The sequence below is a fragment of the Macaca mulatta genome, chromosome 9 (genome assembly GCF_049350105.2).
Source record: "Macaca mulatta isolate MMU2019108-1 chromosome 9, T2T-MMU8v2.0, whole genome shotgun sequence".
Taxonomy (NCBI): domain Eukaryota; kingdom Metazoa; phylum Chordata; class Mammalia; order Primates; family Cercopithecidae; genus Macaca; species Macaca mulatta.
This window is the reverse complement of record NC_133414.1, coordinates 1,502,746-1,519,609: the sequence shown is the minus strand read 5'-3', so window position 1 is coordinate 1,519,609 and position 16,864 is coordinate 1,502,746. Positions and strand designations below refer to the sequence as shown.

The 16,864-nt window shown below is 42.2% G+C and overlaps 1 protein-coding gene across 9 annotated transcripts in view; it reads left to right on the top strand.

Moving 5' to 3' along the window:
• LARP4B (La ribonucleoprotein 4B) overlaps positions 1-16,864 on the top strand; it is a 125,176-nt gene that overhangs the window by 67,037 nt on the left and 41,275 nt on the right. For all 9 annotated transcript variants that reach the window (XM_077945460.1, XM_077945458.1, XM_077945461.1 and 6 more), the window contains 2 exon segments: positions 2,226-2,373; positions 2,617-2,757. In XM_077945460.1, coding sequence (XP_077801586.1) covers positions 2,226-2,373; positions 2,617-2,757 — 289 coding nt within the window.

Below are 16,864 nucleotides of genomic sequence, written 5' to 3'. Positions count from 1 at the left end.
TGAGCTCTTGTCTGTTTCCTTCACCATCACACCTGCCAGCTCAGCGCTGTGCCTGGCACAAGCATGCTGGTGAACATGTCGGAGGCACTTGTTGGACAGATGGGTTAATGAGAGAGAAGAGTGCAAGTAACACTGTGCAGAAGTAGAGGCCAAAAATGAAATTTAGATGTAATGCAAGAGGGAAAATTGAAGAATTGGTGTTTCTTGATTATAATATTCTTGAAGGAACCCAATTATTTGCCCTATCACCAGTACTTAAAAAAAAAGGAAAAAGAATTCCAGATAGGTCCTCATTGAAGCATTTGGTTTTATGGGCATGATGCTCATTGGTGGTCCAGTGACTGGAGGAGCAGGAACGAACAAAGTGTATACCATAAGTTTAACCACATCAGCCGCCTTCTCTCAGTTTCAGAAATAGTTTTATGTTTTTTCCTACCAGCCTCATGACCTGAGCCAATGTGGATTTATTCTGTCTTTTAAAAACTGTTAATGCACCCATTATTTTCTTGACGGCCCATGGTGGTGCTTCCCAGCCCTTCTCCTGTGTTCTGGGCCACCGAAACTGGTGTGTCTATGCTTCATGCTGGGGTAGTGCAGTGTAACTGCTCCCAGCTTGCAGCCTGGGTCCAAGGGGCACCGGGTACCAGGGACCTGTCCCTTCCTCCAGAAACTTTGACTTCCTGCACTGTGGTGTGAAGGTGTGTGGTACATTTGAAAAGGCAAATGATGTGTAAGTTTGTTGAAGGATTGTGTGTTTGGACATTTGACTTTTCTTTAGACTTCAGGGGAGTGCTTCAAGGTGTGTAAGCATAAGAAAGGCTTGTATCAGAAAAAGCAGGGAGTAGGGAGTATCCACATGGTGGGGGACTGTTGTGGGTTTATACTCTATGTCAGGAAGGACCACCAGTCCCCGGTCTCTTGGCAGGATGTTCTGGACAGACGGATGGGAAGAGCAAAAGTGCCAGTGTGCCTAGAGACAGCAAGGAGGTCAGTGTGCTTGGAAGTGGACAAGGCCAGGGAGCAGTGAGCACAGGAGGGCTCTGTGACTGCAGTGGGAACTTCGTCTTTTACTCCAAATGAGCCAAGCTGATGCAGGAGGGTTTTGAGTAGAGGACTGCCCTGTCGGACTAATTGGGCATGCGTGACTGTCATGATGACCGATGAGCTTGGTATGTGCCAGGCATCATGTTGATGGCGGAAGTTGTTCTGTCTTCCAGGTGAGGTTTAGCCCATGTTCACAGCTGTCCATGGCAGCTTTGGCCTCAGCCCCAGTGATCTGAGAGCCCATTGTCCGGAACACTGGACTAGCAGCCTCGTGGTCACCTGTGGATTCTCTATCAAGGTGATACTGAAGCTGTATTGGGAATGGGAACAGGTAGTTCTGTGAAAAATGTGAGATATTTTATCTTCTTCCTCAAAGGATGCCTGAGCTTTCTTATCCTACAGTATCCCTGACAGACCTATTAGAACACCTTTGTTCTTAGGAGCAATTTTCATTTTCTATACCTTTTGTTTATGTGACTTTTTGAAGCTTTCTTTCTTTTTTTTGTTTTAGAGATGGAGTTCTGCTCTGTCGCCCAGGTTGGAGTGCAATGGTGCGATCTCAGCTCCCTATAACCCCCGCCTCCTGAGTTCAAGTGATTCTCTTGCCTCAGCCTCTCAAGTAGCTGGGATTACAGGCGCGTGCCACCACCGCTGGCTAATTTTGTATTTTTAGTAGAGCCATGTTGCCCAGGCTGGTCATGAACTCCTGGCCTCAGATGATCCGCCCGCTTTGGCCTCCCAAAGTGCTGGGTTTACAGGCGTGAGCCACCATGCACTGCTGACTTTTTTAAGCTTTCTGTGTAGAATTTTATTCATCTACATTGTATTCAAGTTTGTAAAACCCTGAATTTGATTTTATTAGGAGTCTAGGAAGTCACCAGCTATTCCTCAGGTACAGTTTGTGAAATACTGAATCTTTTGGTGGCAGGCCTGTCCTTCCCCATCTCTGCAAGCCTTGGTCTTGGGAGGAGGAACTTAAAACTTGGGGGGAATTTGATGGAATCCTGACTGCATTTTCTTTTTTTTTAAATTTTGAACCTGATTTCATCCCAAAGGTGTGTGTAAATACATAGGCTGAGCCTTTGGAGCCTGTATCAGATGTCCCTTAACTCTGCATTAAGGAGTAAAATTGTATTTGGTTGACATTTGGATACAAATGTCTGTCTCCTATTTCTTCCTAGGTACCAGCAACTAAGGTTTCAGAGCTGAACCCTAATGCAGAAGTGTGGGGAGCTCCTGTGTTACATCTGGAAGCAAGCAGTGCTGCTGACGGTGTGAGTGCCGCATGGGAGGAGGCGGCTGGCCACCACGCAGACCGTGGCCCACAGGGTAAGTTGAGCATGGCTGTGGTGTGCAGCCCCCGGCTTTCAGGCCTGTGCTTTTGTTGCCATTTTAATCTGTCTTTAAGATGTTGTTGTTCATTCACAACTGTGTCATGGTATGTGGCAGTGCTTGGGAGTCCAGAGGTCTTTTACAATTCAGTTAAAGAAGTTGAGTAACTGCAAGTGTAAGCTTTGTTCTAAGAGAAAGTTATGCTTCTAACCCTGCCTTGGGGTAAACTCCTAACTGTAGGATCGGATGCCAGTGGTGATGGTGACCAGAGCCATGAGAATGCAGCATTGCCAGACCCGCAGGAGTCGGACCCAGCAGACATGAACGCGCTCGCTCTGGGTCCCTCAGAATATGACTCTCTGCCTGAAAATAGCGAGACAGGTAAACATCTTATGGGTTCATTTTCCCAGGGATTATGGTCTGCTTTATGTATTTTTTTTATTTAGCATATTAACAGTCTCTGAACAATGTGTCTTTTTTTGCCTCCTTTTAATTCTACTTTAAACTCACTCTTATGTGGATGCAGAGAAGATGAGAGTCCTTGTTTAGGGAGGGTGCCATGGAGCATGTAAGGTCTCAAAAGATGAAACCTGGGCTGGGCACGGTGGCTCACGCCTGTCATCCCAGCACTTTGGGAGGCTGAGGCGGCCGGATCACTAAAAAAATTTTTTAGTAGAGATGGGGTTTCACCATGTTAGCCAGGATGGTCTCGATCTGACTTCATGATCCACCCGCCTCGGCCTCCCATGTTTTCATTTTTATTACCACAATTGTTCTTAACCAGTCCCTGTCCCCTCCCCCACCCCACTTGCCATGGACATTTCGTTATCGCAGTGACCAGGGAATGTACTGGGCAGGGCCAGAGAGGCCAGACCTCAATGCTGTAAGGCACAGCCATGCAGAATGATTTCGTTGGCTTAAGACTGTCAAAATCAGAAACTGTCACTTAAGAGGGAAAATGAGTATGTAGATGTTCTGTGACAGTTTTTTGTTTTGTTTTGTTTTTTTAAAAACTTCATTGGAGCTTGTTGCTTTAAATAATAATTGTTTGGTAAAATGAATGAAGTATTTATAAAGGCACAAAAATTAAGCCATGTTTGTTTCTTGTAAATATAAATTTGCCATCTTGAATTTGCTTAAAGTGAATTTCCTGTCTATATGAGCAGTTTTCTAAATCTGAGGAAGTGCCGGTATTCAGCAATTAATTTGATTATATCCCCCTTGTTAATTTACCAATAACTGGTTAGTGACTTGGGGATGGCAGAACATTGGGATAAATTGGAGTCATGTTAGAGTCCATTGAATTTAAGATGGCAAAGGAAAGGAATCCTCATCATTAAAACAGATTTTTACAGAAGGTAAAAGGGCATTATACATTGAAGGAGTGAGAATCCTAATGGCAGGAAGTAAAAGGGGTTCAAAATAAACAATTTAAGTTTCAGACTAAATTAAAATGACCTCATCTTGAACTGGGGTCAGAATTTATACAGAAAATGGAAGATAGATAGGAGGTAGATAGATGTGAAGATTTGTCTTGAGGATGGAAGATGGGTAATGTTATCAACAGTGAAATAACATGTGAAAATCTGCCTGAAGATGGCAGATAAATAATGTTACCAAAAGTGAAATGACATGTTAAAATCTGTCTGAAGATAGGAGATAGGGAACATTATCAAAAGTGAAATAACAGCACGTTAAAGTATATTCTGGAAAGTTTAATTTCAAAAGAAGGTGATTCTTTTTAAAGGGGGTATTTAAAACTATTTTCAAAAGAAGAAAAAGAATACCTTCTGCTCTGTCTTCCTCCTTCATCTCCCTCCCACAACTCCTTCCCTCACTCCTATAAAGCATTAGTGAGGCATAACCGATGTACAATAAACATCATATAGTTCAGGTATACCCCAGATTTTCCATAGCTTAAGGAGAATTGAGGAAATAATACATTACTGATTTGTTACCTCTTTCATTCCTTTTTGCTTTGTCCACCCAGTTTGATAAGTTGTTCTGTACCTGTAAAATCCTTATCACAGTCAAGGTCATGAACATCCCAATCACCAGGAAGAGCTTCCTGTGCCCTCTCCTTTCTCCAGGGAACCAGTGGTCTGTTTTCTATCACTGTATGTCAGTTTGCATTTTGTAGATTTTTTTCTCTTTAAAAAAAAAAAATTGAACTCCTGGGCTCCAGAGATCCTCCAGCGTCAGCCCCACAAGTTGCTGGACAACAGACGTGTGATAGAATATGACAGTGTGTACTGTTTTTGTCTGACTTAAGTTACTATTTTTGAGATTGATTCATGTTGTAACATGAATTAATCATTTATTTTTATTGCTGAGAAGTATTCATGATATGGATATATCACAGTTTGTTTTTCCGCTCCCCTATTCATGGATTTGGGGATTGTTTTCAAAATGTGGCTTTACCAATAAATAAAGTATTTATAAAAGTGAACATTTGTCAGCAAGATTTCATATAAACTTATGTTTTCATTTCTCTTGGGTAAAATACCTTGGAATGGAGTAGCTGGATCATCTCGTAGGCATGTTTATCCTTTTAAGAAATGGTAAAGCAGTTTTCCAAAGTGGTGGTACCATTTTCTATTCTCAACCAGTAGTAGATTAAAGCACCACATCCTTATGACCCTTATGCCCCTTATATTTCCCTAAGGACTAGTATCAAAACATCTTTTTTAAAAAAGACTATTTTTTTAGAGCACTTTTCAGGTTCACAGCAAATTTGAGTGGAAGGCATAGAGATCTCCCATATGCTCCCCTCCCCCCACCCCCACCCGTGCATGGCCTCCTCCGCTGTCCACAATCCCTCACTAGAGGGCGCCTGTGTTATCACTGATGATCCTGTATTGACACATCACCATCACCTGCAGTCTACAGTTTACATGAGGGCTCACTCTTGGTGGTGTATGTTCTGTGGGTTTGGAGAAATGTATAATGACATGTAGCCTCCATTGTAGCATCAGAGAGAGTAGTTTCCCTGCCCTAAAAGTCATACTGTGTTTTGCCTACTCACCCCTCCCTACCCCAACCCCTGGCAACCATTGGTTTTTTCACTGTCTCCATAGTTTTACCTTTTTCAGAATGTCATAGGGTTGGAATCCTGCAGGATGTCGCCTTCTCAGATTGGTTTCTTTCATTTAGTAACATACATTTAAGCTTCCTCCACGTCTTTATGGCTTGGTAACTTATTTCTTTTTAATTTTGTTTTAGGTCAGATTTTTGCTCTTTAATTTTAAAGAGAATGTTTAAGGCTAACCATGGCACTGCTGGGTCTTTCTAGAAATGGGCTTGTGTTTCCTAGTGGTTAGTGATGCCAAGCACCCTTTTTGTTCTTGATGTTTTTATCAGTTGTTTAGGATGAGATTTCTAAAATCCTGTTTAAGATTTACAATTCTGATTTAAAGCGTCCATCTTTTGGCCATTGACATTTAGAATTTTCAGTGGTGTATTTATTCCAGTAGTGACTCAATCCAATAACCTCTTGATGGAAAGTCCAGGATAGATCCTGGAGAGGACATAGAAGAAGCAATTCCAAAGATATCCCACGTAAAACATTCACGGTCAGGAATGGGCTCAATTAGCAAAGACTCTTGTTGAGACAAGCTAACCAGGCAGCAGGAGCTGAGATGACAAAAGCCCCTTACACACGGGACCTCTTATTAAGACAAACTCCCGAGCGCTTGACGTGTGCAGAACAAAAAGTCTTGGGTTCCTGTTTTCAGACCGGCCACCTGACCTGAACTGAAAATCGTGTCTCCCCTGATGGTGGAGACCAGAGTGCTCCCACTCGGTCACAGTTCAAGTCTCAAGCACCTAAAACAAGACCCCAGAAAACTTTTGTTTCTGAGACCTTCATTTTGGGGTATTGTTTTCTGAGTCCCAACAGAGGTTTCTGTTGGTATGTCCTCATCCATGTCCAGTCTCCTAATAGCCCATCAAAGGCAGTCTACATTTGTTACAGTAGTTTTGATCTGTCACACTTCTTTTTTTTCCTTTGGGATTTCCATCTTTCTGCTTGCCTTGCCCACCTGTTCTTACCTGCTGTCTCCTTTATCCATTTGAGCCCTTAGCATCTTATCCTAGTTCTTTTAAATTCCCTGTCTCATAATTCTAACATCCCTGTCATGCCTGGTTCTAATGCTTGCTCTGTCTTGACATTGTGTTTTTGGCCTTTTGTATGCCTTGTAACTTTCTCGAGAACCAGCTGTGGAGTGCTGGGTGGAAGGCACTGTGGTGACTACACCTTCAGTGCTGTAGGGTGATGTGTGGGCAGGGGACGCCTTCCACAGGAGGCCTGGGAGTCTCAGTCTGTAGTGAGCCCGGGCCTGGACTGTGAAGCTCACAGGAGCTTCTCTTTTTTCCACACCTCTTAGATGGGGCAGGATGGCTAGAGGAGGCAGGAGCTAGGTATTTCCCTTCCTCTAGGTATGTTCTGCTCTGACTAAACCCCAGCAAGTTGGACTCTGGTTAAACTGTCTTTCCTGAGGGCAGACCTTGTTAAGAAGAACAGAGTGCTCTGGTATTTTTCAAAGTGGTTACTTTACTCCTACCCCTGCCAGAAGCACAGAGGGATTTTTCTCTCATATTCACTATGAGGACCTGGTTGAGCTCCAGAAAGTATAACTCACAGAAGTGCAGGACCCCCTTACCCGCCAATGACTGGGACTCCCTGCAGTTTTTAACTCTCAGACTTGGTCACCCTGAGCATCCAGTAGTTCATCAGTTCCAGGGCAGCGTTTTCTGTCCTCGCCCTGGTTCCTGCAAAAGTTTCTGCTCCATACGTTGTGATCGCTTCTCTATTCATCTGTCCGATATGGCAGCGGTTGTTTGCCTTGTGACCTTACTTAGGATCTAAGAAGCGTTGTTAGTTGTTCTGTTTTTTTAGATTTTTTACTTGTCAGACCAGAGTGATAACTTCCAGGCTCTCACTTGGAGCATTTTTTTTGTAATGCATATATCTTACTTGATGTTGTGTCCGTGTGTGCATTTTCTTACTGGGTTGTTTTATTATTCACTTTTGATAGTTATTTCTATGTTTTGGATATAAGTCCAGATATGCAATATACTTTGTTCTCCTAAGAGTATTTTTGAAAAACAGTTTAAAAATTTCTTATATAATCAAGTTTATCATTTTTTTCTTTTATGGTTCTTCCTATTGGTTTATATTCCTCCTATAAGTTTAATTGCTTTAGATTTTACATTTCTAGGTCCATTTTAGGTTAGTTTTTGTATAACGTATGAAATATGGATGAAAGTTATTTTCATTTTGTGTGTAGGAATCTGCGGCTGTTTGTCGAAAGGCCTCTCTCCACCAGCGCTGCCTTTGCACCTTTGTCGGAAGTCATTTGCCCGTGTGGGTCTGGGTCTATTTTTGGACTGTCTCTTCTGTGCCATCGATGCGCTGGCGCGCTCTGACCCCAGTAGTGCACTGCTTGGCTTGTCGGCATAGCTTGCTTTATTGTGCTTCTCTTCATTGTGCTTTGCAGCTACCATGTTCTTTATAAATTGAAGATTTTTGGCAACCCTGCATCAAGCAAGTAATTGGCACCATTTTTCCAATAGCATGGTATTCACTTCATGTCTCTGTGTCACATTTTTGTAATTCTCACAGTATTTTAAGCGTTTTCATTATTATTAATGCTAATGGTGATCGGTAATCTTTGGTGTTTTGTACTACTGCCATTGTTTTGGTTTTGGGGCGCCAGGAGCCACGCCTTTTTTTTTTTTTTTTTTTTTTGAGACTCACTGTCTCCCAGGCTGGAGTGCAGTGGCGCGATCTCGGCTCACTGCAAGCTCTGCCTCCCGGGTACCCGCCATTCTCCTGCCTCAGCCTCCCGAGCAGCTGGGACCACAGGCGCCGCCACCACGCCTGGCTAATTTTTTGTATTTTTTTTTTTTAGAGATGGGGTTTCACCATGTTAGCCAGGATGGTCTCGATATCCTGACCTCGTGATCCGCCCGTCTCGGCCTCCCAAAGTGCTGGGATTACAAGCTTGAACGGAGCCACGCCTTTTAAGATGGCAAACTTAATCTATGAATGATGTGCGTGTCCCGACTGCTCCACTAATGGCTGTTCCCTTATCTCTCTCTCTCTTTGCTTGGGCCTTCCTGTTCCCTGAGACATGACAGTATTGAAATTAGGCAGTTAATAACCCTACATTCCCTCCTCTAAGGGTTCCAGTGAAAGGAAGAGTTTTACTTATCTCAATTTTAATCAAAAACTAGAAATGATTAAGCTAGTGAGCAAGGCATGTCAAAGGCTGAGATAGGCCGAAAACTAGGTCTCTGGAGCCAAACAGTTAGCCAAGCTGTAAATGCAAAGGAAAAGTCATTGAAGGAAATTAAGTGCCCCTCCAGTGAACCCAGAAATGATAAGAAAGCAAAACAGCCTTTTTGCTGAGGTGGAGAAACTTTGATCTGGATAGAAAAACCAGTCACAACATTCTCTTAAGCCAAAGCCTAATCCAGAGCAAGACCCTAACTCTTCAGTTCTGTGAAGGCTGAGAGGTGAGGAAGCTGCAGAAGAAAAGTTTGAAGCTCATAGAGGTTAGTTCATGAAGTTAAAGAAAAGAAGCAGTCTCCATAACATAAAAATGCAAGGTGAAACAGCAAGTTATCCGGAAGATCTGGGTAAGATAATTGATGAAGATGACTACAGTAAACGACACATTTTCAATGGAGACAAAATAGCCTTATATTAGGAGGAGATGTCATCTAGGACTTTCATAGCTAAAGAGAAGAAGTTAATCCTGGTTTCAACATTAGAAACCGACTCTCTTGGTAGGGGCTAATGGAGCTGGTGACTTTAACTTGAGGCCAGTGCTCATTTACCGTTTACCATCCTGAAAATCCTAGGGCCCGTAAGAATTACTAGATTTGCTCTCCCTGTGTTCTGTAAGTGGAACAACAAAGCCTGGATGACAGGACATCTGTTTACATCATGGTTTACTGAATATTTTAAGTTTACTGTTCAGACCTACTGCTCAGGAAAAAAAAAAAAAAAAAAAGGTATTTTTTAGATTTTAATTTCTCATTGAAAATGTACCTAGTCACCCAAGAGCTCTGACTGGTAGTTGTACAAGGAGACGAATGTTGATTTCATGCCTGCTAACACAACATCCGTTCTGTAGCCCATGGATCAAGGAGTCATTGTGATTTTCAAATTTTCTTATTTAAAAAATACATTTCATAAGGCTCTCGCTGCTATAGATCATGGTTCCTCTGATGGATTCTGGAAAGGATTCACCATTCTAGATGCTGTTAAGAACATTTGTGGTTCATGAGGGAAGGTCAAAATGTCAACATTAACCAGAAACATTGATTCCACCCCTCATGGAGGACTTTGAGGGGTTCACAACTCCAGTGGAGAAAGTCACTGCAGATGTAGTAGAAATAGGAAGAGAATTGGAATCAGAAGTAGAGCCTGAAAATATGACTGAATTGCTGCAATCTCATGTACAGCTTGAATGTGTAAAACTTGTTTCTTATGGATGAGCAAAGAAAATGGTTTCTTGAGTTAGAATCTATTCCTGGTGAAGATGCTGTGAATATTGTTGAAATGACAGCAAAGGATTTAGAATATTCCATAAACCTAGTTGATAAAGCAGCAGCAGGGTTTGAGAAGAGTGACTCTAATTTTTAAAGAAGTCCCACTGTTGATAAAATGGTATCAAACAGCATTACACGCTGCAGAGAAATCTTTGGTGAAAGTGCTGTTTTCTTAAGAAATTGCCACAGCCACCTAAGTTTTCGGCAACCTCTATCCTGAACAGTCAGCCGTCATCATCAAGGCAGGACCAGCAGAAAAGATTATTATTTGCTGAAGGCTCAGATGATCGTTAACATTTTCCAACAATAGATTATTTTTATTGGGACATAATCTCGCTCCGTCATTTAGGCTGGAGTGCAGTGGCACGATCACAGCTCATGGCAGCCTCTGCCTCCGGGGTTCAAGTGATTCTTGCGCCTCAGCCTCCCAAGTAGCTGGGACTACAGGCGTGTGCCACCATGCCCAGCTAATTTTTAAATTTTTATTAGAGATAGGGTTTTGCCATGTTAGCCAGGCTGGTCTTGAACTTCTGACCCCAAGTGTTCCACCCGCCTCAGCCTCCCAAAGTGCTGGAATTGCAGGCCGGAGCCAGCATGCCCAGCCATCATTAGAGTATTTTTAAATGAAGGTATTGTAGTTTTGTTTTTTTTTTAAAAGGACATACTGCTATCTCACATTTAATATACAACAGTTTAGTGTACTCATAACTTTTATATTCACTGGGAAAACAGAATTTTGTGTGACTTGCTTGATTGCAGTGCTCTGGAACTGAACCCATGGTATCTCTGAGGTATGCCTGGACTGTAAATACTTCTTGAAATTAGGTAGTGATAGCCTCCCAACTTTATTTTTCAGAGTTACTTCTTAAATTCTAGTTCCTGTGCATTTCCATGCAAATTAGAATGAGGTTGTTAATATCTACAAAGTGCTGAGATTTCTGTTGGGGGTTCATTGAATCTCTAGATCAGCTGGAGAACGTTGACATCTGAACAATATCCATGAACAAGATATATCTCTTACTTGTTTAGATCTTCTTTAATTTCTCTGAGAAGTATTTTTTGGGTTTCAGTGTACTGGTCTTTTACATCTTTTATCCCGTTTATACGTATTTTTTATTTTTTGGTGCTATTGTAAGTGATTTTTAAAATTAGTATTTGCAGTTGTTGGTTACTAGTATATCAAAACATTAATTTTTATATACTGAGTCCAAACCCAGAAATTTTGTTATGCTCACTTACTAGTTTTAGGCACTTTTTTGTAGGTTACATTGGATTTTCTACATAGATGATTGGATTATTATAGAATAAAGACCGTTTTACTTTCTTTCCAATCTTGAGGCCTTTTATTTCTTTATCCTGCCCCGTTGTACTAGTAGGCCCTCCAATACAAAGGTGAACAGAAGTGGAAACAATGGACAAACATTTGGCTTGTCCCTGGTCTTGTGAGAGGCACTCAGTATATCCCCATTAAGTGTAACGTTAGTGGAGGTTTTAGGTGTGTGCCCTTTATCATGTGGACGAGGCGCTCTTCTTTTCCTGGTTTGCTGAGAGATTTTTATGAGGAATGAATATTGTAATTTGTCATCTATACGGATAGGCATATATTTGTTGTTTTTTAGTGTGTTAGGATGAATTGTATTAATTGTTTTTCAAATGTGATACCAACGTTCATGGTCTAAACCTCCGTAGATCGTGATACAGTGTATTTTGGATATACTATTAGATTCCATTTACCAAAACTTCGCTTAGAATTTTCACACCTGAGATCTTGGTTTCTAGTTTTCATTTCAGTGTTTTTCATTCTATTTAAGTTTTTGGGAGAGGTTATGTATTATTTCTTCCTCATATGAGGAAGTGAAACAAGTCATGTGGGCAGGAGTTTTCCTTTTTTTCTTCTTTCCTTCCTTTCTTTCTTCCTTTCTTCCTTCCTTCCTTCCTTCCTTCCTTCCTTCCTTCCTTCCTTCCTTCCTTCCTTCCCTCCCTCCCTCCCTCCCTCCCTCCCTCCCTCCCTCCCTCCCTCCCTCCCTCCCTCCCTCCCTTCCTTCCTTCCTTCCTTCCTTCCTTCCGTCCTTCGTCTTGGTCTGCCACCCAGGTTGGAGTACAGTAGTATGATCATGGCTCACTCAGTCCCAACCTCCTGGTCTCAGGCGATTCTCCCGCCTTAGCCTCCCAAGTAGCTGGGACTACAGTAGCACACCACGATGCTTGGCTAATTTTTGTATTTTCTGTAGAGACGGAGTTTCACCATGTTGCCCAGGCTGGTCTCTGTACTCCTGAGCTCAAGCAATCCGCTCACCTCAGCCTCTCCAAGTGCTGTGCTGAGATTACAAGTGTGAGCCACTGCATCCCACTTGGGCAGGAGTTTTATTTGTGGGAAAGCTTTCAACTACAGTTTCTTTTTTCATAGTGCTACCCATTTATTTCTTCTCGAGGGAGCTTTGGTTTATGTATTTACAAAGATTTGGTCTATTTCATCGGAGTTGTGGGATTTGCGGCACAGAGTTGCTCATAATACTCTGTTATCACCTGTGAAATCTGTAGTCATGCTACATCACTCATCCCTGTTACTGGTCATTTGTGTCGTCTTTATAACCCCAATCGATCTGGGTAGAAGTTTGCTAGTTTTATTGACCTTATCAAAAAGTGTTTTCCGTTGGTCATGGTGGCTCACGCCTGTAATCCCAAGCACTTTGAGAGGCTGAGGCGGGCAGATCACCTGAGGTCAAGAGTTCGAGACCAGCCTGGCCAACATAGTGAAACCCCATCTCTACTAAAAATACAAAAATTAGCCAGGTGTGGTAGTGGGCGCCTGTGGTCCCAGCTACTTGGGAGGCTGAGGCAAGTTTACTGCTTGAACCCAGGAGATGAAGGTTGCAGTGAACCAGGATCGCACCATTGCACTCCAGCATGGGGGACAGAGCAAAACTGCGTCTCAAAAAAAAAAAAAAAGTTAGTGTTTTCATTTTATCGACTTTTCTCATTTATTTTACTCTTTCCTATTTGTCTTTCTTCTGATGTTTGTAATGTACTCTCTTCTGATTTCTTTGGGTTTAATTTACCCTTTCTCCTGTGTCCTAAGGTAGAAGCAGAGCTCATTAATACAAGGCCTTTCTTATTTTCTGATACAGTCATTTAGTTTCACTATTTTCCCCATCAGTAGTGCTTAAGCAGAATCTCTGGAATTTAGATGCCTTGTTTCATTTTCAGTTACTTCCAAATACTTTATTTCTTTTTTGATTTTTTTTTTCTTTGATTCATAGGTAATACAGAGGTATTTGATTTAGTTTACAAATATTTGGGGGTTTTCCAGGGATCTTGCTTTTATTAATTTCTGGTTTAATTTCATTATGGTCAAAGAACATACTTTGTATGACTTGAATTTCTTTAAATATATTAAGTCTTGTTTTATGGCTTCAAATATGGGCTGTCTTGTTAAATATTCCATTTGTCCTTGAGAAGAGTGTGTGTTTTGCTGTTGCTGTGGGGAATATTTTGTCAGTGTTAATGAGGTCAGGTTGAGTGACAGTGTTCAGGATTACTATGCGCTTCCTGATTTCTGCCTAATTGTTCTGTCAGCTATTGAAAGAAAGGTTCTATTAATTTATGCATTTGTCTGTTTATCCTTTTAGGGTTTTTTTTGTTTGTTTGGTTGGTTTTTTTTTTTGAGACGGAGTCTCGCTCTGTCGCCCAGGCTGGAGTGCAGTGGCCAGATCTCAGCTCACTGCAAGCTCCGCCTCCCGGGTTCACGCCATTCTCCTGCCTCAGCCTCCCGAGTAGCTGGGACTACAGGCGCCCGCCACCTCACCCAGCTAGTTTTTTTGTATTTTTTTTTTTAGTAGAGACGGGGTTTCACTGTGTTAGCCAGGATGGTCTCGATCTCCTGACCTCGTGATCTGCCCGTCTCGGCCTCCCAAAGTGCTGGGATTATAGGCTTGAGCCACCGCGCCCGGCCTATCCTTTTAGTTTTATCAGTTTTTGCTTCATGTATTTGAAGACTTGTTAAGATTTTTGTGGCCTCTTGATTGATTGATCCCTGTCTTTATCTTTAGTAATAGTATTTGCTCTCAATTTACTTTGTCTCATGTTAATGTAACCACTCCAGGTTTCTTTTGACTAGCCTTAATATGGTATACCTTATATCCTTTTTACTTTAATCTATTTGTGTATTTAATAAAGTGCATTTGTTGTAGATAAGATAACATTTGGGTTTTGCTTTTTTGTCTTCTATTTAGAATGTTAACATTTAGTGTGGTAATTGCTTTGGTTCGGTTTAGGTCTCTCATCTTGCTGTTGGTTTTAGAATAGTTTTAGACTTACAGACAGATGGAGACGATTGAACACAGTTCCCATACACCTGGCACCCAGTTTTTCTTACTATTAACGTCTCACATTAATATGGTGCATTTGTCCCCATCACTGAACCAGTAGTGATACGTTGTAACCTGACGTCCTTTTTCTGTTTCAAGATCTCAGCTGAGAACCACATTATATTTAATTGTTATGTCTCCTTAGGCTCCTCTTGGCTGTAACAGTCTCCCAGGCTTTCCTTGTTTGTGGTAATTTTGATATAATAGTTCTGAAGAGTACTAGTCAAGTGGTTTGTAGCATCCTTTTCTATTAGAATTGGATGTTTTCTCGTTGTGATGCTGCAGTGTTAATGGGTTTGAGAGGTTAAAACACCATTTTCATCACGTATGTCAAGGTGCACACTGCCAGCGTGACATATCACTGTTGGTGTGGATCTTGATCGCCTGGCTGTTTACTGGGTTTCTCACTGTGAAGTTACCCTTTCCCTCCCCATTTCTGTGTTGTACTGTTTGGAAGGAAGTCGCTGCGTACGGCCCACACTCAAGGAATTGGGGATTTACAGTCCCCCTCTATGAGGACACGAATCTTCGTAAATTATTTAAAATTCTTATGTATGGGAGATTTGTCTTTTCTCCTTTATTTACTTATTCAACTATTTATAGCAGTGTGGATTCAGGAATGTTTGTTTTATACTTTTCGTTATAATCTAATACTGCTTTATTTTGTTGCTCAAATTGTTCTAGCTTTGGCCATCAGGAGTTCTGGTTGGCTCCTTTTGACATGCCCCATCAACGTAGGGCTTTTCGTGGTTATTTTGTTTGGTTTTGTTTTTTCCTCCTTGCTTCAGTCTTAGAATCAGCCATTTCTCCAAGGAGCGCTGGGTCCTTCATTGGAGAGTGATATCAGAAACCAAGATTGAGTGCTAGGCGTGTTCTGTTTCTTTTTGTCCCATCCGTTCTTCGTTCCTCTTTCCCTCTTTTTCTGTTTTCTTGTGGAGTAGCCTTCTTCTTTGTTTTGCTGTTTTAGTGATTTCTTTGCGTCTTGTTCCACTTCCTTCGGCTAACCCAGTCTACCTGTGAAGCAGCTGCATGCTGCTTCACGTAGTGCACAGCATCAGGGCAGTCTGCCGCCATTGCTCTCGTGGCCTGGATGCTTTGGTCATCATGCATTTTGCGGTTACTTATGTTATAAACTGACAATATATTGTTTTTATTTTTATTTAAAAGTCAGTTATTTTTAAAAGAGATTTAAATTATAACAAGCAAAAAAGCACACCTCTTTGTCCATGTGGTGGTGGTTTCCAGTGCTCTCTGTTAACGTGTGTAGATTTCTCTGGGTTGGGGGCGGACCGTGCCAGGGTCTGATGCTACACTGGAGCTGAGCTGCTCAATGTTGTCCGCAGCTGACTGATCCTCGGAGCTCGTCATGCATCTCATTTTCTGTTTGATTTTGGGAAGTTTCTGTTACTGTGTCTTCAGGTTCCCAAGTCTGCTATAATGCCTAACCTGTTGTTAATCTCATCAGGTATTTTTAATATCAGACATGGGAGTTTTCATCTCTATAAGTTTTTTCTCTTTTCTTTCTTATTTTTGTAACTTTTATGTCCTTACCTAACTTTGTGAACATATGGAATACAGTTATGGTAACTTTTACCATCCTTCTCAGTTAATTTTACCGTCTGTGTCAGGTCTGGACGACGTCTGTGGGTTGATATTTCTCACTGTCACAGGTCACACCATCCTGCTGCTTTCTTTGCGTGCGTGGTCATTTTTGGTTAGATTGAGTTTTACTTTATTCAGGGCTTAGTATTTTTGTATTTCTTTAAGTATTTGATATTTGTTCTGAGATGCAGCCAAGTTTCTTGGAAACAGTGTGATCCTTTCATATCTTGTTTTTAAAATGTGTTAGGTGTGAGTGGAACCGTGTGGTGTGGGACCTGTTTCCTATCACCAAGGCAGGGCTCCGGGAATCACAAGATTTTCTGGGGGGGGACGGTTAACCATTTCAGGCCCTGCACGTGAATGACATATATTGTTACACTTCTGATCCTCTCAGGTGGTTCTTCCATGAGCCTTGGGTAGTTTCATCACATCTGTGCTTTGCAAAGAACCTGGCCGACAATGTGCTGGGGCCTGGGCCCTGCGGTTCTCTGGAGCTCCTCCTGCCGTCTGGCCTATGCACTCAGCCTCCCCATCTCCTGCATTCTCTTTTTCTCTTTCACGCAGCCATACACTGGGTTCCCACCTGACTTCCCACTCCCTGGGCACAGCCTGGGACTTCCCTCAGGGCAGTGGGCTGGACCTGTGGGGGTTACTTTAATGTCTCATGTCAAGCCGGGCATGATGACTCACGCCTGGAATCCCAGCACTTTTGGGAGGCCAAGGCGGGCGGATCACAAGGTCAGGAGTTCGAGATCAGCCTAACCAACATGGTGAAACCCCGTCTCTACTAAAAATAAAAATAAAAAAAAATAGCCGTACCTGGTGGTGTGTGCCTGTAATCCCAGCTACTCAGGAGGCTGAGGTGAGAATCACTTGAACCCAGGAGGTGGAGGTTGCGGTGAGCCAAGGTTGCAAGACTGTGCTACTGTTCTTCAGCCTGGGTGACAGAGCAAGACTCT